Source organism: Somniosus microcephalus, chromosome 2, assembly GCF_052327205.1.
Source record: "Somniosus microcephalus isolate GS21.2 chromosome 2, FLI_Smic_1.0, whole genome shotgun sequence".
Lineage (NCBI taxonomy): Eukaryota > Metazoa > Chordata > Chondrichthyes > Squaliformes > Somniosidae > Somniosus > Somniosus microcephalus.
The window spans coordinates 332,619,651-332,645,831 of record NC_140988.1 but is presented as its reverse complement, the minus strand read 5'-3'; the positions used below and the strand labels follow the sequence as shown (position 1 = coordinate 332,645,831).

The following is a 26,181-nucleotide window of genomic DNA, read 5'->3' as shown; positions in this document are numbered from 1 at the left end:
TATCAGCCTAATCTCAATCATCAGCAAAATGATGGAAGGAGTTGTCAACAGTGCTATCAAATGGCACTTATCCACCGATAACCTGTTCACCGATGTTCAATTTGGGTTCCGCCAACACCCCTGGCTCCAGACCTAATTACAGGATTGGCTCAAACATGAACACAACAGCTGAATTGCAGAGGTGAGCCGAGTGTGACCCCTTCACATCAAGGCAGCATTCGATCGAGTGTGGCACTAAGGAGACCTAGTAACACTGAAGTCAATGGGGATCAGGGGAAAATTCTCATAGCTGCAGTCATACCTGGCATAAAGGATGATGATTGTGGTTGTTGGAAGCCAAACTTCTAAACCATAGGACAATCGCTGCAAGAGTTCCTCAGGGCACTGCCCTAAGCCGAACTATCTTCAGCGGTTTTATCAATGACCTTCAATGGCGTTGTTCGCTGATAATTGCAGTGTTTAGCTCCATTCGTAATTCCTCAGATAATGAAGCTGTCCATGTCTGAATGCAGCAAGATCCAGACAACATCTAGGCTTGGGCTGATAAGTTGCAAGTAACATTCGCGCCAAACAAGTGCCAGGCAATGACCACCTCCAACAAGAGAGCCCAACACCACCTCCCTTTGACATTTATGGCATAACCATCAAGTCCCCCACCAACATCCTGGAGGTCATCACTGACTAGAAACTCAACTGAACCAACTACATAAATGCCATGGCTAGTGGAAGAGGTAAAGGCTAGGTATCCTGCAGCGATTAACTCACCACCTGACTTCCCAAAAGGTCTCCACTACCTGCAAGGCACAAGTCAAGAGTGTGATGGAATACTCTTCATTTACCTGGATGGATGCAGCTGGAACATTGAAGAAGTTCAACACCATTCAGGACAAAGCAGTCTGCTTGATCGGCACCTCATCCACTCACCTAAACATCTACCCCTACACCAATGTGTACTATCTACAGGATGCACTGCATTAAGTTGCCAAGGCTTCTTTGATAGTACCTCAAGAACGTGACTTCCACCACCTAGAAGGACAAGCGCAGCAAGTGCATGGGAACACCATCACTGTCCAGTTCTCCTTCATCACCATCCTGACTTGGACTTGCATCACCATTCCTTCATTGAGCAGATGAGTCAGCATTGACCAGGGATCCAAAACTGCAGCTTCTTAGTTTGCACTGTTGGTTTATTTACCCATTAAGCCATCAAAGGAGCCCACTTAAAACAAACTCATCTTCATTAGCATCAGTTTGGTTTATTTGGTAACACTCTGACATGAAGGTACTGAGTTCAAGCCCCACTTCAAGACTTGATCTCGGCTGACACTTCAATGCAGTACAGAGATACTGCGATATCATGGGAGCCAACTTTCAGATGAGACAATAAACCAAGGTCTGCCTGCCTGTTCAAATGGATGTAAAGGATCCCATAACATTATTTGAAGACTGTGGGAGTACCTTCACCACACGGACTGCAGCGGCTCAAGGCGGTGGCTCACCACCACCTTCTCATGGGCAACTAGGGATGGGCAATAAATGCTGGCCTTGCCAGCGACGCCCACATCCCATGAACGAATAAAAAAAGAAAAAGAGCAGGGAGTTTTCCCAGTGACCTGGCCAACACTGGTCCTTCAATCTTATTAAAGACATTATAGCAGGGCACTTAGAAAAGTTCAAAGTAATCAGGCAGAGTCAACATGGTTTTGTGCAAGGGAAATCATGTTTAACCAATTTATTGGAGTTCTTTGAGGAAGTAACATGTGCTGTGGATAAAGGGGAACCGGTGGGTGTACTGTACTTCGATTTCCAGAAAGCATTTGATAAGGTGCCACATCAAAGGTTATTGCGGAAAATAAAAGCTCATGGTTTAGGGGGTAACATATTGGTATGGATGGATAGAAGATTGGCTAGCTAACAGGAAACGGAGAGTAGGCATAAATGGGTCATTTTCTGATTAGCAAGATATAACAAGTGGTGTCACATGATCAGTGCTGGGGCCTCAACTTTTTACAATTTATATAAATGACTTGGATGAAGGGACCAAAGGTATGGTTGCTAAATTTGCTGATGACACAAAGATAGGTAGGAAAGTAAATTGTGACAAGGACATAAGGAGGCTACAAAGGGATATAGATAGGTTAAGTGAGTGGGCAAAGATATGGCAAATGGAGTATAATGTGGGAAAATGTGAAGTTGTCCATTTTGGCAAGAAGAATAAAAAAAACAGCATATTATCTAAATGGTGAGAGATTGCAGAGCTCTGAGTTGCAGAGGGATCTGGGTGTCCTAGTGCATGAATCACAAAAGGTTACTATGCAGGTACAGCAAGTAATTAGGAAAGCTAATAGAATTTTATCGTTTATTGCGAGGGGAATTGAATACAAAAGTAGTGAGGTTATGCTAGGCATTGGTGAGACCACATCTGGAGTACTGTGTACAGTATTGGTCTCCTTATTTAAGGAAGGGTGTAAATGCATTGGAAGCAGTTCAGAGAAGGTTTACTAGACGAATACCTGGAATGGCCGGGTTTTATGAGGAAAGGTTGGACAGGCTAGGCTTGTATCCACTGGAGTTTAGAAAAATAAGAGGCGACTTGATTGAAACATATAAGATCCTGAGGGGTCTGGACAGGGTGGATGTGGAGAGGGTGTTCCCTCTTGTGGGAAAATCTAGAACTAGGGGTCACTGTTTAAAAATAAGGGGCTGCCCATTTAAGACAGAGATGAGGAGAAATATTTTCTCAGAGTGTCGTGAGTCTTTGGAACTCTCTTCCTCAGAGGGCGGTGGAAGCAGAGTCTTTGAATATGTTTATGGTAGCGGTATATAGATTCTTGGTAAGCAAGGGGGTAAAAAGTTATCGGGGGTAGGCAGGAATGTGGAGTAATCGGATCAGCCATGATCTTATTGAATGGCGGAGCAGGCTCGAAGGGCCGAGTGGCCTACTCCTGCTCCTAATTTGTATGTTCGTATGTATGTAACCAATACTACATAAAAACTTCTCATCTTGATGCTTGTGGGACTCTACTGTGTGCAAACTGGCTGCCACATTTGCTTAAGTAACGCCAGTGACTATACTTCAAAAGTAACGCAGTAGCTCTGAAGCACTTTGGGATATCCTGAGGATACAACAAGTACGATACAAATACAAGTGTACTTTCTTTATTAATCCTGTAACAATGAGCAACAAGGTCTAGTACAATGAATCATATTAGATGATTGAATTTAAACTTCATATTCCCAGCCACATTTTCATTATACCTTTCATAATACAATCAATGGGAATCAATGGCATGGCACTGACCTAGTGAGCTACAAAAGAAACAAATGGAAGTCTCATAAATTTAGAAAAATCCAAGAAACAGAAGCCAGGAATAAATGTAATATCTTTTAAAGGTTAGTTTTCCCATTACTGTCTACCTCTGAGGCATAGTGTACAAAAGCAAGGAATTTATGCTAAACCTTTATAAATCACTGCTCAGCTAGAGAACTGTGTCCAATTCTGTGCATGACACTTTAGGAATAATGTCACGGTCTTGGAGAGGGTACAGAGGAAATTTACCAGAATGATACCAAAGATGAGGGACTTCAGTTATGTGGAAACACCAGAGAAGCTAGGATTATTCTGCGTAGAGCAGAAGGTTAAGGGGAGATTTTATAAATATTTGTTCCTGGCATGTGGGCGTCGTTGGCAAGGCCAGCATTTATTGCCCATCCCTAATTGACCTCGAGAAGGTGGTGGTGAGCTGCCTTCTTGAACCGCTGCAGTCCGTGTGGTGAAGGTACTCCCACAGTGCTGTTAGGGAGGGAGTCCAGGATTTTGGCCCAGCGATTATGAAGGAATGGCGATATATTTCCAAGTCAGGATGGTGTGTGACTTGGAGAGGAACTTGGAGGTGGTGGTGTTCCCATGCGCCTGCTGCCCCTGTCCTTCTAGGTGGTAGAGGTCGCAGGTTTTGGAGGTGCTGTCGAAGAAGCCTTGGCAAGCTATTGTAGTGCATTTTGTAGATGGTACACACTGCAACCACAGTGCGCCGGTGGTGGAGGGAATGAATGTTTAAGGTGGTGGATGGGGTGCCAATCAAGCAGGCTGCTTTGTCCTGGATCTTGTCAAGTTTCTTGAGTGTTGTTGGAGTTGCACTCATCCAGGCAAGTGGAGAGTATTCCATCACACTCCTGACTTGTGCCTTGTAGATGGTAGAAAGTTTTTGGAGAGTCAGGAGGTGAGGCACTCACCACAGAATGCCCAGCCTCTGACCCGCTCTTGTAGCTACAGTATTTATGTGGCTGGTCCAGGTAAGTCTCTGGTCAATGTTGACCCCCAGGAAGTTGATGGTGGGGATTCAACAATGGTAATGTAGTTGAATGTCATGGGGCGGTGGTTAGACTCTCTCTCGTTGGAGATAGTCATTGCCCGGTACTTGTGTGGCATGAATGTTACTTGCTACTTATCAGCCCAAGCCTGAATGTCGTCCAGGTCTTGCTGCATGCCGGCATGGACTGTTTCATTATCTGAGGAGTTGCGAATGGAACTGAAAACTGTGCAATCATCAGCGAATATACCCACTTCTGAGCTTATAATGGAGGGAAGGTCATTGATGAAGCAGCTGAAGATGGTTGGGCCAAGGACACTGCCCTGAGGAACTCCTGCAGCGATGTCCTGGGGTGGAGATGATTGGTCTCCAACAACCACCATCATCTTCCTTTGTGCTAGGTATGACTATAGCCAGTGGAGAGTTTTCCCCTCGATTCTCATTGACTTCAATTTTACTAGGGCTTCTTGATGCCACACTTGGTCAAATGCTGTCGTGATGTGAAGAGCAGTCACTCTCAACTCACCTTTGAAATTCAGCTCTTTTGTCCATATTTGGACCAAGGCTGTCATGGGATCTGGAGCCGAGTGGTCCTGGCGGAACCCAAACTGAGCATCAGTGAGCAGGTTATTGGTGAGTAAGTGCTGCTTGATAGCACTGTCGGCCACACCCTGCATCATTTTGCTCATGATTGAGAGTAGACTGATGTGACGGTAATTGGCCGGATTGGATTTGTCCTGCTTTTTGCGGACAGGACATACATGGGCAATTTTCCACATTGTCGGGTGGATGCCAGTGTTGCAGCTGAATGCCAGTGTTGTAGCAGTACTAGAACAGCTTGGCTAGAGGCGCGGCTAGTTCTGGAGCACAAGTCTTCAGCATGACAGCCGGGGTGTTTTGGGGGCCTATAGCCTTTGCTGTATCCAGTTTGATAGAGGTGCCCAAAATTATGAGGGATTTTGATAGAATAAATAAGGAGAAACGGTTTCCGCTGGCAGGTTTGTCAGTAGCCAGAGGACAGATTTAAGATAATTGTCAAAAGAGCCAAAGGGGAGATGAGGAGACATTTTTTTTACGCAGCGAATTGTTATGACATGGAATGCACTACCAGAAAGGGTGGTGGAAGCAGATTCAATAGTAACTTTCAAAAGGGAATTGCTATATATACTTGAAAAAAGCTTTGAGTGGGTCAAATTGGATAGCTTTCAAAGAACCGACACAGGCTGTAATATTCTGTGATTCTACCTCTTCAGTAATTTTCATCCAATTGTTCATCTGCACCACCAGCTATAATTCTCCTCTTCTTCAAAACCGTCCATGAAATGTAGATGTCAAGAGAAACAACTAAACCACATTCCCTCATTTCTGGCACGATGATCATAGAATCATAGAATGATTGCAGCCTGTGCCGGCTCTCTGCAAGAGCACTTCAGCTAGTCCCACACCCCCGCCCTTTCCCCGTAGACCTGCAAATTATTTTCCTTCAGGTACTTATCCAATTCCCTTTTGAAAGCTGTGATCGACTCTGCCTCCACCACCCTTTCAGGCAGTGCATTCCAGATCCTAACCACTTGCTGAGTGAAAAAGTTTTCCCTCATGTCGCCTTTGGTTCTTCTGCCAATCACCTTAAATCTGTGTCCTCTGGTTCTCGACCCTTCTGCCAATGGGAACAGTTTCTCTCTACTCTGTCTAGACCCCTCATGATTTTGAACACTTCTATCAAATCCCTTCTCAATCTTCTCTGCTCGAAGGAGAACAACCCCAGCTTATCTAGTCTATCCACGTAACTGAAATCCCTCACCCCTGGAATCATTCTTTTCGGCACCCTCTTGAAGGCCTTCACATCCTTCCTAAAGTGCAGTGCCCAGGTTTGGACACAATAGTCCAGTTGAGGCCGAACCAGTGTTTTATACAGGTTCATCATAATTTCCATGCTTTTGTACTCTATACCTCTATTCATGAAGCCCAGGATCCCGTATGCTTTTTTAACTGCTTTCTCAACCTGCCCTGCTACCTTCAACGATTTCTGCACATATACCCCAAGGTCTCTCTGCTCATGCACCTCCTTTAGGATTGTACCCTTTAGTTTATATTTCCTTTCTTCTTCATTCTTCCTACCAAAATGTATCACTTCGCACTTTTCTGCATTAAATTTCATCTGCCACGTGTCCGGCCATTCCACCAGCCTGTCTATGTCCTCTTGAAGTCGATCACTATACTTCCAAGTTTAGCGTCATCTACAAATTTTGAAATTGTGCCCTGCACACTCACATCTAAGTCATTAATATATATCAAGACAAGAAAAGCAGTGGTCCTAGAACCGACCCTTGGGGAACACCAATGTATGATGATGGTTCTAGACTTTAAAATATTTAATTTTCTTTGTAAAAGAAAGTAACTGAAGTGACCCAACCATTCAATACAAGTGCTAGAATGTGATTCGGAAGGCTCCAGTTCACTCCACAGTCATTCAAAAAAGGTGGGCGAGAAGTTTATAAAGGTTGGCGGATGGGAAGCCACCAAGAAGAGCATTACAGTAATCGAGTCAGCAAGTGGCCAAAGCATGAATAAGGGTTTCAGCAAAAGATGGGGCAGAGGTAGGCAATGTTAGAGGTGAAAGGAGATAGCCTTTGTGATGGAGGAAATGGGGTCAGAAACTCAACTTGGGAGTTGAACAAGGCACTGAGATTTTGAGCAGTCTGGGTCAGCCCGATTGGGAGGGGTTGGAGTCAATGGCAAGTGTACAGAGTTTGTGTCTGAGATGCAGACGATGGTTTCAGTCTTCTCAATATTTAGCACAAGAAGTTAATAAGAAAAGAAAGACTTGCATTTATATGGCATCTTTCACAACCTCAGGACATCCCAAAGCGCTTTACAGCCAATAAAGTACTTTTGAAGTGTAGTCACTGTTATAAGGTAGGAAATGTGGCAGCCAATTTGCACACAGCAAGCTTCCACAAACTGCAATGTGATAATGACCAGATGGTGATGTTGACTGAGGGATAAATATTGGCCAGGGCACCAGGGATAACTCCCCTGCTCTTCTTCGATATAGTGCCATGGGATCTTTTATGTCCACCTCAGAGAGCAGATGGGGCCTCAGTTTAATGTCTCATCCGAAAGATGGTACCTCTGATGGTGCAGCACTTCCTCAATACGGCACTGGAGTGCCCGCCTAGATTTTTGCAATCAAGTCTCTGAAGTGGAACATGAACCAACAATATTCTGACTCAGAGGCGAGAGTGCTACTAACTGAGCCACAGCTGACACGAAGGATAGATGGCATCAGGTTGCACTGTACGCTGACGACTACTGCTCCTCGAGCTCTCTCGACACCTCCACTGTGTTATCAGACTGCTTGTCCGACATCCAATCCTGGATGAACTGCAATTTTTGCCAATTAAACATTGGTAAGACCGAAGCCATCGTCTTTGGCCCCCGCCACAAACGCCGTTTCCATCCCCTTCCTGGCTACTGTCTCAGGCTGATCCAGACTGTTCGCAACCTCAGCGGCCTATTCAACCCTGAGCTGAGCTTCCAACCCCATATCCTCTCCACCACCAAGACTGCGTATTACCACTTTCCGACTCTGCCTCAGCTCATCTGCTGCTGAAATCCTCATCCGTGCTTCTGTTACCTCCAGACATAACTATTCCAATGCTTTACTGGCCAGCCTCCCATTTTCCACCCTTCATAAACTACAGCTGATCTAAAACTCTGCTGCCCGTATCCACTAATGCCTCGATTTAAAAATTCTCATTCAAATCCCTCCATGACCTCGCTCCTCCCAATCTATTTAACTTCCTCCAACCCCACAACCCTCCAAGGACTCTGTATTGGGAGGGCTTCCATCTCTTACAAAGCACCAAAACAGCTGTAACCAAAGTCACAAACAACATTCTCTGTGACCGTGGTATATTATCCATCCTCATTCTCTGCAGTTTTAGACATGGTCAACCATACCCTCCTCGCGCAATGCCTTTTCTCCACTGTCTAGCTCTGTGGGGCTGCTCATGCTTGGTTCCACCTTTAACAATGGCTTCTGTTCTCATTCCCGCAATGGCTTCTCTTTCCACTCCTGCACTGTAATCTAGAGTCCTTCAAGGGTCTATCCTCGGATCTCTCCCCTTGCGACAGCATTGCTGATATAGGATCAGCATCCATATGTATGCTGCAGACATCCAGCTCTGCTTCCCCGCCCCTTTTTTGACCCCTCTTTTTGCTTCAGTGCTATCAATCTGCTTGCCAACATCTAAAATAACAACTTGCATTTACATGGCACCTTTATCGTAGGATCGGTTAAATCCTGGATCAGTTAAATCAACTGAGTTTTGGGAACACTTGGACCAATTTTCTACCTTGCTATAGTGTTCATGCCAAAGCACTTTTTTTTTGGCGGTTGAAAACATTCCTACTCAAGAAGGTTGTCTTAAATGTTTTGAACCCACTTCTTTATTCAACAATAGCAGCTAAGAATTGATCTTAAAAGGGCATTACTTTTCATAAAAAGTGCTTGCTATAGCGATTGTTTATGGAGAAAAAGCAGCAAATATCATTTGCCACCATATCACGGGCAGATGTGTCATGCTTGCAAACAGATACTAAAGACTTTTCCAAATACTCATTCATTAAGATTTCAAAGCCATGTTCTACACAGGTAAATGTAGGGACAGCATTTATATATCCACTATCTTATCAACATTTCCATGTATGTGCCTATTAATACATTTTCTTTGTATTTATCTCATCAAATAATTTAATTCAGTCAAGCAGAATCTTAAAACAATGCATAGTTCTGATGGGTTTAAATATGCATTGTAGATGATGTTAAGGAGTGATGAAAAGTTATTTAAAGATTAGGTAAGCAATGCAGAAAGAAGAAATGTGAAAGAATTATGTGCTAAGTTTAAATCACTTTAGAATTTTATCTATTTTGAATGAACAAAATACACGGACAGGCATCTTTATCCAAATGCATCTACTAAAGAAATGCAATTACTTCCTCAGAGAACACTAATTCCACCCCAATAATCTAGAAGATCCTCACTAGTTTATTCACAAGCCAAATAATTTGGGTTTTCTACAGTAGCCCGCTGAGCATTTCTTTAGTAGATGCATGCTCTTTTCAGTTACTTTTATTTACAATTATATTTTAATTTTCTGCTTAACATCAGAAATGTTAATAGAGAATGGAACACCTTCCACTTTGGGCACTCTGTCCAACTGCTGCATTTTATGCTTCACTTAATAGAAAAAAAAGTTCTAAAATAATTAAGTCTGAATCCTTTTTCTCATGGGAACCATTAACCACAGACGGAGCTTTAATATTTCTTGTGATATATCACCCCCAGGTCTCTTCAGATTAATTTGAGTTCGACTGTCAAGGTGAGCAAGTATCAGTACTGCATGGGTTATAGTAGCGTAGTGGTTATGTTACTAGACGAGTAATCCAGAGATTTGGATTAATAATCCACAGAACATGAGTTCACATTCTACCACGGCAGCTTGAGAATTTGAATTCAGTTAAATAAATCCATGAAGTGGCTGGATTGTCGTAAAAACACAACTAATGTACTTTAGGGAAGGAAACCTGCTGTCGCTACCTGGTCTGGCCTATACATGACTTCAGTTCCACGACAATGTGGTTGACTCTTAACAAGCCACGCAGTTGTATAGAATCATAGAATGGTTATAGCACAGAGGAGGCCATTCGGCCCGCACTGGCTCTCTGCAAGAGCACTTCAGCTAGTTCCACTCCTCTGCCCTTTCCCCGTAGCCTTGCATATTTTTTCTCTCAGCTACTTATCCAATTCCCTTTTGAAAGCCATGATTGAATCTGCCTCCACCGCCCTTTCAGGCAGTGCATTCCAGATCCTAACCACTCACTGCATAAAAATGTTTTTCCTCATGTTGCCTTTCGTTCTTCTGCCAATCACCTTCAATCTGTGTCCTCTGTTTCTCGACCCTTCTGCCAATGGGAACAGTTTCTCTCTATCTACTCCGTCTAGACTTTGAACACCCCAATCAAATCTCCTCTCAATCTTCTCTGCTCTAAGGAGAAGAACCCCAGCTTCTCCAGTCTATCCACGTAACTGAAGACACTCGTCCCTGGAACCATTCTTGTAAATCTTTTCTGCACTCTCTCTAAGGCCTTCCCATCCTTCCTAAAGTGCGGTGCCCAGAATTGGACACAATACTCCAGTTGAGGCCGAACCAGTGTTTTATAAAGGTTTATCATAACTTCCTTGCTTTTGTACTCTCTGCCTCTATTTATGAAGCTCAGGATCCCGCTTTCTCAACCTGCCCTGCCACCTTCAACGATTTGTGCACATATATCCTGAGGTCTCTCTGTTCATGCACCCCCTTTAGAATTGTACCCTTTAGTTTATATTGCCTCTCCTTGTTTTTCCTACCCAAATTTTTTTAAATTCATTTATGGGATGTGGGCGTCGCTGGCAAGGCCAGCATTTATTGCCCATCCCTAATTGCCCTTGAGAAGGTGGTGGTGAGCTGCCTTCTTGAACCGTTGCAGTCTGTGTGGTGAAAGTACTCCCACAGTGCTGTTAGGGAGGGAGTTCCAGGATTTTGACCCAGCGATGAAGGATCGGCGATATACTTCTAAGTCAATATGGTGTGTGACTTGGAGGTGGTGGTGTTCCCATGCGCCTGCTGCCCTTGTCCTTCTAGGTGGAAGAGGTCGCAGGTTTGGGAGGTGCTGCCGAAGAGCCATGGTGAGTTGCTGCAGTGCATCTTGTAGATGGTACACACTGCAGCCACGGTACGCCGGTGGTGGAGGGAGTGAATGTTTCAGGTGGTGGATGGGGTGCCAATCAAGCTAGCTGCTTTGTCCTGGATGGTGTCGAGCTTCTTGAGTGTTGTTGGAGCTGCACTCATCCAGGCAAGTGGAGAGTATTACATCACACTCCTTACTTATGCCTTGTAGATGGTGGAAAGGCTTTGGGGAGTCAGGAGGTGAGACATTTGCCACAAAATACCTAGCCTCTGACCTGCTCTTGTTGCCACAGTATGTGTGTGTTTGGTCCAGTTAAGTTTCTCGTCAATGGTGACCCCCAGGATGTTGATGGTGGGGGATTCGGCGATGGCAATGCCGTTGAATGTCATGGGGAGGTGGTTAGACTCTCGCCTGTTGGAGATAGTCATTGCCTGGTACTTGTGTGGCGCGAATGTTACCTGCCACTTATCAGCCCAAGCCTGAACATCGTCCAGGTCTTGTTGCATGCGGGCATAGACTGCTTCATTATCTGAGGAGTTGTGAATGGCGCTGAACACTGTGCAGTCATCAGCGAACATCCCCATTTCTGACCTTATGTTGGAGGGAAGGTCATTGACGAAGCAGTTGAAGATGGTTGGGCCTAGGACACTGCCCTGAGGAACTCCTGCAGCGATGTCCTGGGGCTGTGATGATTGACCTTCAACCACCACAACCATCTTCCTTTGTGCTAGGTATGACTCCAGCCAGTGGAGAGTTTTCCCCCCGATTCCCATTGACTTCTTGGGTGTAAAGGGCACAATTTCAAAATTTGCAGATAACACAAAACTTGGAAGTATAGTTAACAGTGAGGAGGATCAAGAGGCCAGACAGGCTGGTGGAATGGGCAGACATGTGGCAGATGAAATTTAATGCAGAAAAGTGTGAAGTGATACATTTTGGTAGAATGAGGAGATGAAATATAAACTAAAGGGTGCAATCCTAAAGTGGGTACATGAACAAAGAGACCTACTGGTAGGAGTGACCACTGCAAGTCCCTTCTTCACACAGGACATCCTCCATTTTGTCATGTGGCACTACCACTGTGCTAAGTGGGATAGTTTAAGATCAGATCAAGCAGCTCAAAACTCTGCCTTGATGAGACGCTGTGGGCTATCACCAGCAGCAAAATTATATTCCACCACAATCTGTAACCTCATGGTCCGCATATTTCTCACTCCACCACCATCAAGCCAGGTTGTGGTGTATGTGCCTTTAAGAGCCCCCTGTGTACTGTAATGCCGGTAATGGCCACTCGGGCTATATACGCCTGTATATTGTCTTGTATCTGTTAGTTCACCTCCAGACTTTGTCCAGTAAACACCTGTAAACCAACTCCTGCATTCCGTGTCTTCATTAACACATGGATTCAACGGTGGCGACGAATTGGAAACGGACTTACCTGCAATTCGGCAGCACCTCAAGGAGATCGATTCCTCAGACGAAGGAAGAAGAAAAAAGAAAAAAAAAAAACTGTGGTTTCACCAGCTAGCCCAGCTGGTGGCAGGTACTGCAATAATCCTTCCTGGGCGGCGGGCTGGGGCTCGATCGGCTGGCTCTACAGCGGGGCCAAGCAGTGAAGGCGCAGGCAAACAAATACGAAGGGTGGAGCACTCGGGAGACGGCCAGCTCTGCAAAGCAGGTCGGCGTTCGGACCACGCAGAGGGCGGGGAAAGTCCCAGAGAGTCCGGCGGGAACAAGTCTCCGACTATTAAAAATATTTGTATAAATAAAAACCGCGGAGAACAGCGTTGTCAGCAGCAACAGCGGCGGGAAAGCGCCATTTTTTTTCAGCAAGGAAGAAAGGAAAGCGTGGGAGGCGCCATTTTTTTTTAGGATGCCGAAGACTGGCAACATTACTACTTTCAATAGTGATGTAGAGGATTGGGCCACATATGTGGAAAGAGTGGAAGTATATTGCACAGCGAATGAAATAAAGGATGATAAAAAGGCATCGGTACTTCTAAATCTAATAGGCGCAAGGACATACAGGCTGTTACGAAACTTAATCACTCCAGCCAAACCGATGGCCAACGCCAAAGAAGTGTTCCAACAGGAACTAGGAACCTTGAAAGGCGTCACCGCCTCAATAAAAGTGGAAGATGCGGCAATTCCCAAGTTTTTTAAGGCAAGGCCGGTGCCATACGCAATTCGTCCAGCAGTCGGGGCACAGCTGGAGAATTTGGAAAAGACAGGCGCGTTATCCAAGATAGATTGGAGCGAGTGGGCAACACCCATCGTCCTGGCCATGAAGAAAACGTTAAATAATGATAAATCTGAAGAACAGAGAAAAATTCGCATCTGTGGGGACTTCAAGGTGACTGTAAACCCAGTCCTTCACACGGTACAGTATCCTCTTCCGGGGATAGAAGATATTTTCGCCTCACTATCCGGAGGGAAACGTTTCACCAAAATTGACTTGGCACAGGCATATCTACAGATGGAGGTTGAGGAGGCCTCTAAAAAGTATCTCACAATAAACACACACAAAGGCCTGTACCAGTACAATCGACTGGTTTTCGGAATAGCATCAGCTCCAGCTATCTGGCAAAGAGCTATGGAACAAGTCCTGCAAGGGATTCCTGGGACTCAATGCTACCTAGACGACATCCTTGTAACAGGAGAAAACGACAATGAACACCTTGCCAATTTGGAGAAGGTGCTCACTAGGCTGAGAGAACGGGGCCTACGAGCAAACCGCCCCAAGTGCGAATTTTTCCAGAAACAAATATCATATTGTGGCCACATAATTAATGAAGAAGGGTTGTGTGGTAAACCACTGTTAACTCTGTACAGGTCCGGGCATGTCTCCGCCCCTGGCTCCACCCCTAAGCCCGGGTATAAAGGTGACTCACCACCCTTCCCCCGGGAGCTCTTAGGATGGATCCACTAGCAGAGGCATGCTCCAGTTCTTAGTCAATAAAAGCCTACTTCGTATAAGTTCAACTCGTACTCTTTGGTGTTGTTGATAGTGCATCAATTTTATTGACTAAATTTTCGACATGGAGCAAATCTTGAAGCCGGAACGTTTAGACCTGGATCCTCAAGCAGCAGATGCAGCCAATAATTTTGAACACTGGCTGAGCTGTTTCGAAGCCTTCCTGGAGGCATCCAGCACTACCGTCACTACAGATGACGCGAAACGGCTTGTCTTGAACTCACGGGTGAGCCACCGAGTCTACTCGATCATTCGAGACGCCACAACTTACGCGGCCGCCATCGCGACGCTAAAGGAACAATACGTGAGGCCTGTTAACGAGGTCTACGCCAGACACCTCCTGGCTACCCGAATACAGCGCCCCGGGGAATCGGGCGCCGAATATTTACTGGCACTGAGAGTCCTCGGCCGGGCCTGTAATTGCAAAGCGGTGACGGCCAAGGAATGCACGGAAGACCTGATCCGAGACGCCTACGTAGCCGGCATCAGGTCCAACTATACTCGGCAGAGGCTGCTGGAACAGAGGGGGCTCGACCTGCAGAAGACGGTGGCCCTCGCTAACTCGTTAGACGTGGCCCTCCAGAACATGGACGCCTACCCCCCTGACCGGATGGCCACGTGGATGTCACGGGAGCAGCCATCTTGGGACCCGGTAAGGCCACAAGCCGTCAGCAGCCCAACTACAGCTGCAATGACCAGAGGCCAGAAATGCTACTTCTGCGGCCAGGCCAAGCACCCCAGACAGCAATGCCCAGCAAAGGACGCGACCTGCTCCAAATGCGGCAAGAAAGGCCACTCCGCGAGAGTGTGCAGGGCGAAATCGACCCCCAATTCCAGCAGCGCCGCATGTGAACCGTGCAGGCCGCCATTTTGGACCCCACCAACCACGTGTGAGCCGTGCGGGCCGCCATTTTGGGCACCACCAGCGGCGGGGGAGCCGCCATCTTGGACACCATTTCGAGACCAGGCCGACCTCGACGATGGCCTCCATCACCCTGGACCAATCTAGGCCCCATCAACTAGCCAGGTCCATGATGAACGTAAAGGTAAATGGCCATGCCACAAATTGCCTTTTTGACTGCGGAAGCATGGAGAGCTTCATCCACCCCGACACGGTGCGACGCTACTCCCTATCGGTTATGCCCACACGCCACCAGGTCTTTATGGCCTCAAAGTCCCATACGGCGGACGTCGGCGGCTACTGTGTAGCGACTCTGACAGTGAACGGCGTGGAGTACAGAGATTTTAAATTCCTCGTCCTGCCACAGCTCTGCGCTCCCGTACTGCTAGGATTAGACTTCCAGTGCCATCTGGAGAGCGTCACGATGGCAGATGGCGGGCCCCTGCCCCCACTTAGTCTGCAGCCGGCAGAATTTAAACACGGCGCCGCGCAAAGTATGCAGCCTGTCCACCCTGAAGGTCAAACCCCCCCCCTTGTTCGCTAACCTCGCCAAAGACTGCAAGCCAATTGCTACTAAAAGCAGGTGGTACAGTGCCGGGGATAGGAGCTTTATTAAATCAGAAGTACAAAGACTCCTGAGGGAAGGGATTATCGAGGGCAGCACCAGCCCATGGCGAGCCCAAGTGGTGGTAGTGAAGACCGGCGAAAAACAGCGCCTGGTTATTGATTACAGCCAGACGATCAATCGATACACGCAATTAGACGCATACCCACTTCCCCGCATATCTGACATGGTCAACCAGATAGCACAATACCGGGTATTCTCGACGATTGATCTGAAGTCGGCATACCACCAGCTCCCCATCAGGCCTGAGGACCGCCAGTACACGGCCTTCGAGGCCGACGGTCGCCGCTACCACTTCCTCTGAGTCCCCTTCGGCATCACCAACGGGGTCTCGGTCTTCCAAAGGGAGATGGACCGGATGGTTGACCAGAACGCGCTGCAGGCCACCTTCCCCTATCTAGGCAATGTCACCATCTGCGGCCATGACCGGCATGACCACGACGCCAACCTAGAAAAATTCCTCCGTACGGCCCAACGGCTGAATCTGACATTCAACAGAGAAAAATGTATGTTCCGCACCACGCTATTCTTGGCTGCGTGGTGGAAAACGGAGTCATCGGCCCCGACCCCGACCGAATGCGCCCCCTCCTGGAACTACCCCCCCCCCCACTGCCTAAAAGCCCTAAGAGATGCCTAGGGTTCTTCTCTTACTACGCCCAGTGGCTGCCCAACTATGCGGACAAAGCCCGGCCCCTCATCAAGTCAACCTCCTTCCCCCTGACGGCAGAGGCCTGTGCGGCCTTCACCCTCATAAAAGAGGACATTGCGAAGGCCACAATGCACGCAGTGGATGAGTCCACCCCTTTCCAAGTGGAGAGCGATGCATCCGACTTCGCCCTAGCCACAACCCTTAACCAGGCGGGGAGACCCGTGGCCTTCTTTTCACGGACCCTCCAGGGCCCCGAAATTCGACACTCTTCAGTCGAGAAGGAGGCCCAGGCGATAGTGGAGGCTGTACGGCACTGGAGGCATTACCTGGCCGGTAAACGTTTCACCCTGCTCACTGACCAACGGTCAGTAGCATTTATGTTTAACAACAGACAAAGGGGGAAAATCAAAAATGATAAGATATTGCGGTGGAGGATCGAGTTATCCACCTACAACTACGATATCTTATACCGGCCTGGGAAACTTAATGAGCCCCCAGACGCCCTATCCCGTGGGACATGTGTCAACGCACAAGTCGATAGGCTACGGACTCTCCACAATGATCTCTGCCACCCGGGGGTCACCAGGTTCTTCCATTTTGTTAAAGCTCGCAACCTGCCTTACTCCATCGAGGAGGTCAGGACCATGACCAGGAACTGCCAGGTCTGCGCCGAATGCAAACCGCATTTTTATAGGCCAAACAGGGCACACCTGATTAAAGCCACCCGCCCTTTCGAACGTCTCAGCGTCGATTTCAAGGGGCCCCTTCCCTCCTCTGACCGCAACACGTACTTCCTCAATATTATTGACGAGTACTCCCGTTTCCCCTTCGCCATCCCCTGCCCGGACATGACCAGCGCCACAGTCATCAGGTGCCTCAACGACCTGTTCGCCATATTTGGCTTCCCCAATTACATCCACAGCGACAGGGGCTCGTCGTTCATGAGCGACGAGCTGCGCCAGTACCTGCTCGAGAAGGGCATATCCACGAGCAGGACTACCAACTACAACCCCCGGGGTAACGGACAGGTAGAGAGGGAGAACGCAACGGTGTGGAAGACCGCCATGCTCGCCCTAAAATCCAAGGGCCTCCCAATCTCCCGCTGGCAAGATGTCCTCCCCGATGCGCTCCACTCCATACGATCACTGCTCTGTACTGCCACAAACGCCACCCCTCGAGAAGATGTTCGTCTTCCCCAGGAAATCCACCTCGGGGACATCACTACCGCCATGGCTGACATCTCCGGGACCCGTCCTGCTCAGGAAACACGCGAGAAGCCATAAGACGGACCCCCTGGTCGAAAAGGTTCACCTCCTCCATGCCAACCCACAGTACACCTACATGGCGTATCCTGACGGGCGGGAGGACACCGTCTCAATTCGAGACCTCGCACCCTCAGGTACCACCCGAAACACCATCGATCACCATCCACTACCTCCACCCACCACTACTACCCACGATGCACCACCGGGGTGTCTACCACGAACTGACGACATGCCGGTGCCATCCCTACCCCGAGAGGACGACACGCCAGTGCTCCGTCCCACGCGAGAAGCGGCCACGGGCAAAGAACCGCCGCAACCGGCACCATGAAGATCATTACGGCAGACAAGACCCCCGGAGAGACTTTCGTATACGAACTTTTGAAACACTTCACCCCGCCGGACTCTTTCTTAAACGAGGGGTGAATGTGGTAAACCACTGCTAACTCTGTACAGGTCCGGGCATGTCTCCGCCCCTGGCTCCACCCCTAAGCCCGGGTATAAAGGTGACTCACCACCCTTCCCCCGGGAGCTCTTAGGATGGATCCACTAGCAGAGGCATGCTCCAGTTCTTAGTCAATAAAAGCCTACTTCGTATAAGTTCAACTCGTAGTCTTTGGTGTTGTTGATATGCAACCTGATGCACTAAGTCCCCTGAGAAAATTGAAGCGGTCATAAAAGCACCAGCACCTGAAAATGTCTCACAATTAAGGTCGTTCCTGGGATTGATAAATTACTACCATAAATTTTTACCGAACTTGTCAACTGTTCTGCACCCTCTTAACGAACTGCTACAAACGGGAGTAATTTGGGAATGGAGCGAGGACTGTAAACGTGCCTTCCATAAATGTAAAGGCTTGATCACGTCCAAGGAAGTTTTGGCTCATTACAACCCATCACTGCCAATCAGACTGGCGTGCGATGCATCCCCTTACGGCGTAGGAGCGGTATTATCACACAGATTCCCTGATGGCTCAGAACGGCTGATAGCTGAGCGTAACTATGCCCAGATCGACAGGGAAGCACTCAGCCTGGTATGGGGAGTGAAGAAATTCAACCATTACCTACACGGACAAAAATTTACCTTGTTGACTGACCATCAACCCCTCGTCTCCATATTCAACCCTAAAAAGGGTGTTTCCCATTATGACAGCGCAAAGGCTACAGAGGTGGTCCCTTTTCCTAGGGGCACACCAATATGACATAGAATACAAAGGATCAAAACAGCATGGGAATGCTGACGGTTTATCGCGCCTACCGTTGCCAACGGTAGAAGAGGCACCTACAGTAGACCCAGTGGAGATGTTCCACTCAACCATAGTGGAATGTCTACCAGTAGCAAATTCTGCCATTGAAAAGGAAATGAGAAATGACCCGACTCTCTCACGAGTCTACGATTTAACGGTGAAGGGATGGCCAGCACATGGCGAACCACTGTTGCCAGCATTCTCGCAAAGAGGAGAACAGCTGTCAGTGTGCTGAGGAACCTTGATGTGTGGATCTCGAGTGGTGATTCCACCCAAACTCCAGGATAAAGTGCTAAAGGAGCTTCATGAGGGGCATCTGGGTGGAGTGAAAATGAAGAACCTAGCCAGAGCGTTTGTGTGGTGGCCAGGTATCGATGGAGACATCGAAGAAATGACCAAGAGCTGCCTAGGATGCCAGAAGGTCCAAAACGCCCCACCACAAGCCCCTCTACATCCATGGGAGTGGCCCTCATCTCCATGGCAAAGGGTACACATCGACTTTGCTGGTCCATTTATGGACTCAATGTTCTTAATCGCGGTTGATGCACACTCCAAGTGGCCGGAGGTAATAAAGATGTCCTCCACCACCACGGAAAAAACCATCACAGTATTAAGGACCATATTTGCCAGGAATGGGCTGCCTGAACAGATCTGTTCTGATAATGGACCGCAATTTGTGTCCGAAGAATTCAGGAAGTTCTTAAAAAACAATGGGGTTAAGCACTACACGTCCGCCCCATACCATCCCGCCACCAATGGATTGGCTGAAAGGTTTGTCCAGACCTTCAAGAAGGCCATAAAGGCCATGGGTAATGAAGACATAAAACTTCAGCATAAGGTAGATAACTTCTTGTTTGCATACAGGAATGCAACACATGTGGTTACAAACCAAACTCCTGCCATGATGTTCTTCAATAGAAGCCTAAGATGCCGGCTGGATTTGATCAAGCCAAACATCAGAAGGGACGTGGAGAACCGGCAATTTCAAGGTATGAATGAAAGGCCAACTAGAACCTTCCAGATAGGTCAACAAGTTTTGGCCCGGGACTACCGTACCAAGAAATGGCAGCCTGGAACTATTTGCACACGACTAGGACCGCTGATGTATACCGTGGACATTGGTGAAAGCATAATAAGGCGCCATGCTGACCAGATCAAAGAGTCATCCGAAAAGGGACAACCTACACCACAACTCTATACGCCTAATGATGAAGTAGAGATAACCATAGTATCTACCTCCGATCCGGTGATACTGGAACCAGATGAACCCGACACTGGCATTCAAGCCGAATCAGCCTTGCCAAAAGAACCTACTACACCACCAGAAACTACTACACCACCGAGGCGTAATCCGGACCGAGTCAGGAAGCCTCCAGAGAGACGGACTTATAATTGATTAACTGCAGCAATGTGTAGATTATTGTTCTTGTAACATGTTAATTAATGATTACTTAAAATATTATGTACTGGTTGTCTAAAAGGGGAGGAATTGTGGTGTATGTGCCTTTAAGAGCCCCCTGTGTACTGTAATGCCGGTAATGGCCACTCGGGCTATATAAGCCTGTATATTGTCTTGTATCTGTTAGTTCACCTCCAGACTTTGTCCAGTAAACACCTGTAAACCAACTCCTGCATTCCGTGTCTTCATTAACACACGGATACAACACAGGTGACCAATGCTGGTTCAATAAGTGTAGAAGAGCATGCCTGAAAATGAAGTGCCAACCCTGTGAAATTATAACAGATGCACGATAAACAGCGGAATCAGCATGCTAGACAGAGCTAAACGATCCCACAACCAGTGGATCATGTTAAAGCTCTGCAGTCCTGCCATTTCCAGTCACGAATGGTGGTGGACAATTAAGCAACTAACAGGAGAAGACTCCATGAACATCCCCATCTTCAATGATGATGGAGCCCAGCACGTGCGTGCAAAAGACAAGGCTGAAGCTTTTGCAACCGTCTTCAGCCAGAAGTGACAAGTGGATAATCCATCTCGGCCTGCTCCTGATATCCCCACCATCACAGAAGGCAGTCTTCACCAATTTAATTCAGTCCACGTGATATCAAGAAACAGCTGACTGCACTGGAGACAAAAAAGGCTACAGGCCCCAACAGCATCTCGGCTGCAATGCTGAAGGCCTGTGTTCTAGAACAAGCTGTTCTAGTACAGCTACAACACAGTCATCTATAGACAATGTGTAAAATTGTCCACAAAAAAAACAAAATCCAACCTAGCTAATTACTGCCCTATCAGCCAAGGGAAGGAAGGAGTCGATATCAGTGCCATCAAGCAGCACTACTCACTAATAACATGCTCATTGAGGCTCTGTTTGGGTTCCGCCAGCACCACTCGGTTCCAGACCTCATTACAGCCTTGGTCCAAACATGGACACAAGAGCTGAAATCTAGAGGTTAAGTGAGAGTGACTGCCTTTGACATTAAGGCGGCATTTGACCGAGTGTGACACCAAGGAGCCCTAGTAAAACTGAAGTCAATAGGGATCAGGAAAAACTCTCCAGTGGCTGGAGTCGTACCCGGCACAAAGGAAGATAGTTGTGGTTTCATTCTTACCCGAAAATAAAACACCTTGAAGATAGTGGTGGTTGTTGGAGGCCAATTATCTAAGCCCTAGGACATCGCTGCAGGAGCTCCTCAGTGCAGCATCCTAGACCTAACTATCTTCATGCCACACAAGTGCCAGGCAATGACCATCTTCAACAAAAGAGAGCCTAATCTTCCACCATGACATTCAATGGCATTGCCATCACCGAATCCTCCATCAACATCCTGGGGGGGGGGTCACCATTGACCAGAAATACAACTGGACCAGCCACATAAATGCTGTGACTCATAGTGGGTCAAAGGTTGGGTGTTTTGCAGACTCCCCAAAGCCTCTCCACCACCTACCAGGCACAAGTCAGAAGTGTGATGGAATACTCTCAATTTGCCTGGATAGGTGCAGCTGCAACAACACTCAAGGAGCTCATCATCATATAGAACAAAACAGTCGGGTTGATCAGCAGCCCATCCACCAGCTTAAACATTCACTCCCTCCACCACCAATGTACTGTGGCTGCAGTATGTACTATCTACAGAATGCACTGCAGCAACTTCACAGCCCCTCTCAAACATGCGGCCTCCACCAATCAAGAAAATAAAGAATAACATGTTCACTGTCCTTTCTGACATACTTATTCACTGAGTTTGAGTGGCTAACATTGCAAAATGACAGTTTGCCTGAGGAAGCCTTTCATTAACATTATAATGTGGATAGTAGTTAATTCAGAAAACCTAACCTATGCAAAATCTTACTTATCTTATTGTGAAACATGTGTATCTGCAAATCAGAGTACCTGAAAGGGAGTGGTAATCCTGACAGATCCAGCAACACAGGAGTCTTTCTGCTGCGGTCCAGGCTGTTATCAGTTAATTTAGCAGAGACCGGGGTCCAGTCCTGGGGCCTTCCCTACTTGTATGGTTTAGTATTACAACAGGTGGTGTTTTTTCAATTCAACCACCAACATACTTGAGCTGAAGACTTTATGAATTTGCTGTTCTGAACACACGTTTCACCTCTCCCCTGCCCTTGTATGAAGTGTCCCGCCACAACAACAAAAACAACTTGTATTTATATAGTGCCTTTAACGTAGTAAAACATCCCAAGGCGCTTCACAGGAGTGTTATAAAACAAAATTTGACTCAGAGCCACATAAGGAGAAATTAGGGCAGATGAAAGAGATAGGTTTTAAGGAGCATCTTCAAGGAGGAGGTAGGGAGGGAATTCCAGAGCTTAGGGCCTAGGCAGCTGAAGGCACGGCCACCAATGGTTGAACCATGGAACTCACTCAAGAAAAATCATCAGGTGCGTGATTGCTAGGTTCTGATATCAAGCATCATTATTTTTTGGCTGATGTTATAGACCATCCACTGATGGGAAAAATAATCTTGCAATTATATAGTGCCTTTTAAGAACTCAGGTTGCCCCAAAGTGCTTTCCAGCCACTGAAGTACTTTTGAAGTGTAATCATTGTTGCAATGTAGGAACACAGCAACTAATATGCACACAAGGTTCCACAAATAGCAATGAGATAATGACCAGATCATCTGTTTAATGATGTTGGTTAAGGGATAAATATTAGCCAGGTCACCGGAGAGCCCCTGCTCTTCCCTGAAAGGCCTGGATTATGTGCTCAAGTCTCTGGAGTGGAGCTTGAACCCACAACTTTCCAACTCAGGCAATAGTACCAGTGACAATAGCTGCCCATTTAATTTATCCACAAAGTTGTAAGTTTTCATGCAACAACTGATAGAAACCTTAGCAAATATTAAAGATGATGTAAATTGGGTAACAGTTATAGACCAATGCCACAAATCCATATCATAGAAACATAGAAGATAGGAGCAGGAGTAGGCCATTCGGCCCCTCGAGCCTGCTCCGCCATTCAATGAGATCATGGCTGATTATCCAAATTCAGTACCCTGTCCCTGCTTTCTCCCATATCCCTTGATCCCTTTAGCCTTAAGAAATATATCCAACTCCTTGAATATATTTAATGAATTGGCCTCAACTGCTTAATTGAATCAATTGAACTGAAGATCAGATTAGTGATTTGCTTGATGTAGCCATCACATTGTGTAAAACAAAATGAGATTGCTGCTGAGAGTGTACAGAGCCCTTGTAAAACAAAGAAATTCACAAAGAGTAGCCAGCATACAGGGAGCGTCCAGCATACATATATTTGGCAGAGGCCACGACAGAATACCAGCTTTCAGATTAGCAACATTTGACTATACATTACTTAGTTTTCCAACAGCAATACATTCCCATCTTGAATGTGTTTTACACACAAAAGGAAATCAAGAACCAGTTCCTTAAAATCTGTCTATAATCATGAGCTCAACCAAACTGGACTGTAAAAAGTGGAGCCCTGGGTCAACAGTCAGCATTATTGTTACGATAAGGGTTATTGCAAAACAGAGAAAAGGAACAGGTCTCTAGTGCAGCAGTTAAATTTGTCACTACAAGTGAGGCAACACACATTTGCAGAAATCACACGGCCTGGCTGAGCAGCAAAGAAGCCCACAGCTAGATTAAATTGCACCAATTACTACTGGCAGTAGCCACTGGCATCTGCCAACAACAATGCCACCTATGGAGGAACCTTGGAAGATAGTAGCAGAGCCTCATTTATAACAGTCAGGGATAACATCAGTGATATTTCTATTTTTTTTTTTAGGTTGTAGGAAACGCTGGCAAAGCACATTTATTGCCCATTCCTATTTGTCTTGAAGGCGAGCCTTTTCCTTGAACTGCTGCAATCCTCGTGCTGATGGTGCTCCCAAGTTGGTGTTAGGTAAGGAATTTTGCCTAAGTGATGATGAAAGAACTGTGATACATGTCTAAGTTAGGATGGTGTGCAACTTGGAGGTCATAATATTTCCAAGATCTTGTTGCTCTTGTCCTTCTCAGTAGTAGAGATTGTAGGACAAAACAACCTTGCCGATTTACTGCAGTGCATCCTGTAGATTGAAGATACGGCAGCCACAGTTTGCTAATGGTAGAGGGGATGCATCCAGTGATGGGGCAACAATCAAGCGGACTGCTCTGTCCGGACGGTATTGAGCTTCTTAACTGTTGCTGCAGCTGCACCCATCCAGGCTAGAAATTAGTATTCCACCACACTCCTAACTTGAACCTTGTAGATGGTGGAGATACTTCTAGGGGTCAGGAGGTGAGCCATTCATAGCAGAGTACCAACCTCTACTCTTCTCTTGTAGCCATGTTATTGACAACCCTACCCAATGGCAACCCTACCCCCACAAGATTTGTAATATGAAAGTGGCATAAATCCAACAAAATATAATACAATACTTAAAAAAAAAAATTGATTGTGCACTAGTGCAGCTCGTAGAGGAATTGATGGGAAGCATCACTGAATGGAAGGGCACAAATTCAACCATGTTTCTGCTGCCCGGTGCTAAATGGTGCAAAGACCACATTGTTTTGCTACAAGGGGATTTCAAAAAACAATTAACAAGGGTATCCTAGTCTGTTCCCTATTATATGAAGGATATACTTATCAGAAAAGGCTGAATAGGCTGGGGCTCTTTTCTCTAGAAGAAAGGTGACCTGACAGAGGTCTTTAAAATAATGAAAGGGTTTGATAGGGTAGGCGTAGAGAAAATGTTTCCACTTGGGAGGGTGTCCAAAACTAGAGGCCATAAATATAAGATAGACACGAATAAATACAAGTAATAACAATGTAAATTTATATAATGCCTTTAACGTACCAAAACTTCCTGAGGCACTTCACAGTAGTGAGGGATCTCATGCAGCCAGTGAGTAGGGCATGTCTGGCGATGATAATGGTGTAGATGACAGTTTAAGTGACAGTGGGGAGAGATAGGGGCAAAGATAGGTAATGTTCCAAAGGTGGAAGTAGGTAGTCTTTGTAAGGGACTAGATGTCTAGCAGGCCAACCATGCTTTTAGTCCACAGGTCCAGTACAGAGATGGGACCTGGAAATGCTGATGGAAAAAATCTATTTGCATACTCTTCATTGGAGGGTAACTTTACCAACTCCCAGATTGTACTATTGGGTATTTAATATTAGTAAGTACTTTTCTGCAAAGTACCTCCTTCTAAAGTCTTACTTTTCTAAATTATATCTCTAGAACTTTGCACCTGATATTTTGAGATGAAAACACTAGCTTGACACAAGTCAAATTAAATTCCCTCAAAACATGATTACTCCATAGTACTAGAACGGAACTGACTTAAAAAGACACCTGCAAGTACTTACTGAAGCAAAAATGGTTAAGAACATGTGGCGCCATTTTATAACTTAATTAACAGTGTGAGATTTTACAATGATTACAGATTCTGCAAGAGTATCAGAAAGAGCTTACCTGATAATTCTCTGGGCTGCATACTGATGCAGCGAGTGAAACTGAGCAGACATGTTGGCTAATGCTGCCAAGCAATTTGTGTGGAGATATTTGTCCTAACAAAAAAAGTGAATGAAAAGTAAGAACTAAAAAGTTGTGCATTTCAAGAAAGAAAATGATGCATTATATTATAGCGCCTTTAACATTGAAAAACATCTCAAGGCGCTTCACAGATACATAATCAAACAAAAATGGAAACTGAGACAAAGAAAAGGGGTGAGCAAAAGCTTGGTCGAAGAGGTGGGTTTTAAGAAGGATCTTAAAGGAGGAGAGGGAGGTGGAGAGACAGGTGAGTTTAGGGAGGGAATTCCAGAATGTGGGGCCCAGACATCTGAAAGCATGGCAGCCAATTGTGGGGCAAAGGGGAGGCGGGGTGGGTGGGAAGGAGATGCACAAGATGCCAATGTCAAATGCCACATTGCTTCCAAAACAGATTTTTAGTGAGCTCAAATAAGAGGCATACACAAATAAGTCAAGGACATGCTCAAGCAAAATATAGTCAACTGTGTCGTCTAGTTTCCTCTTTGAT

General features: G+C 46.4%; 1 protein-coding gene across 1 annotated transcript in view; it reads right to left on the bottom strand.

The window, feature by feature from the left end:
• dym (dymeclin) overlaps positions 1 to 26,181 on the bottom strand; it is a 527,720-nt gene that overhangs the window by 322,601 nt on the left and 178,938 nt on the right. Inside the window, exon 12 of the mRNA XM_085966565.1 lies at positions 25,614 to 25,708. Coding sequence (XP_085822691.1) covers positions 25,614 to 25,708 — 95 coding nt within the window. The remainder of the gene's footprint in view (positions 1 to 25,613; positions 25,709 to 26,181) is intronic.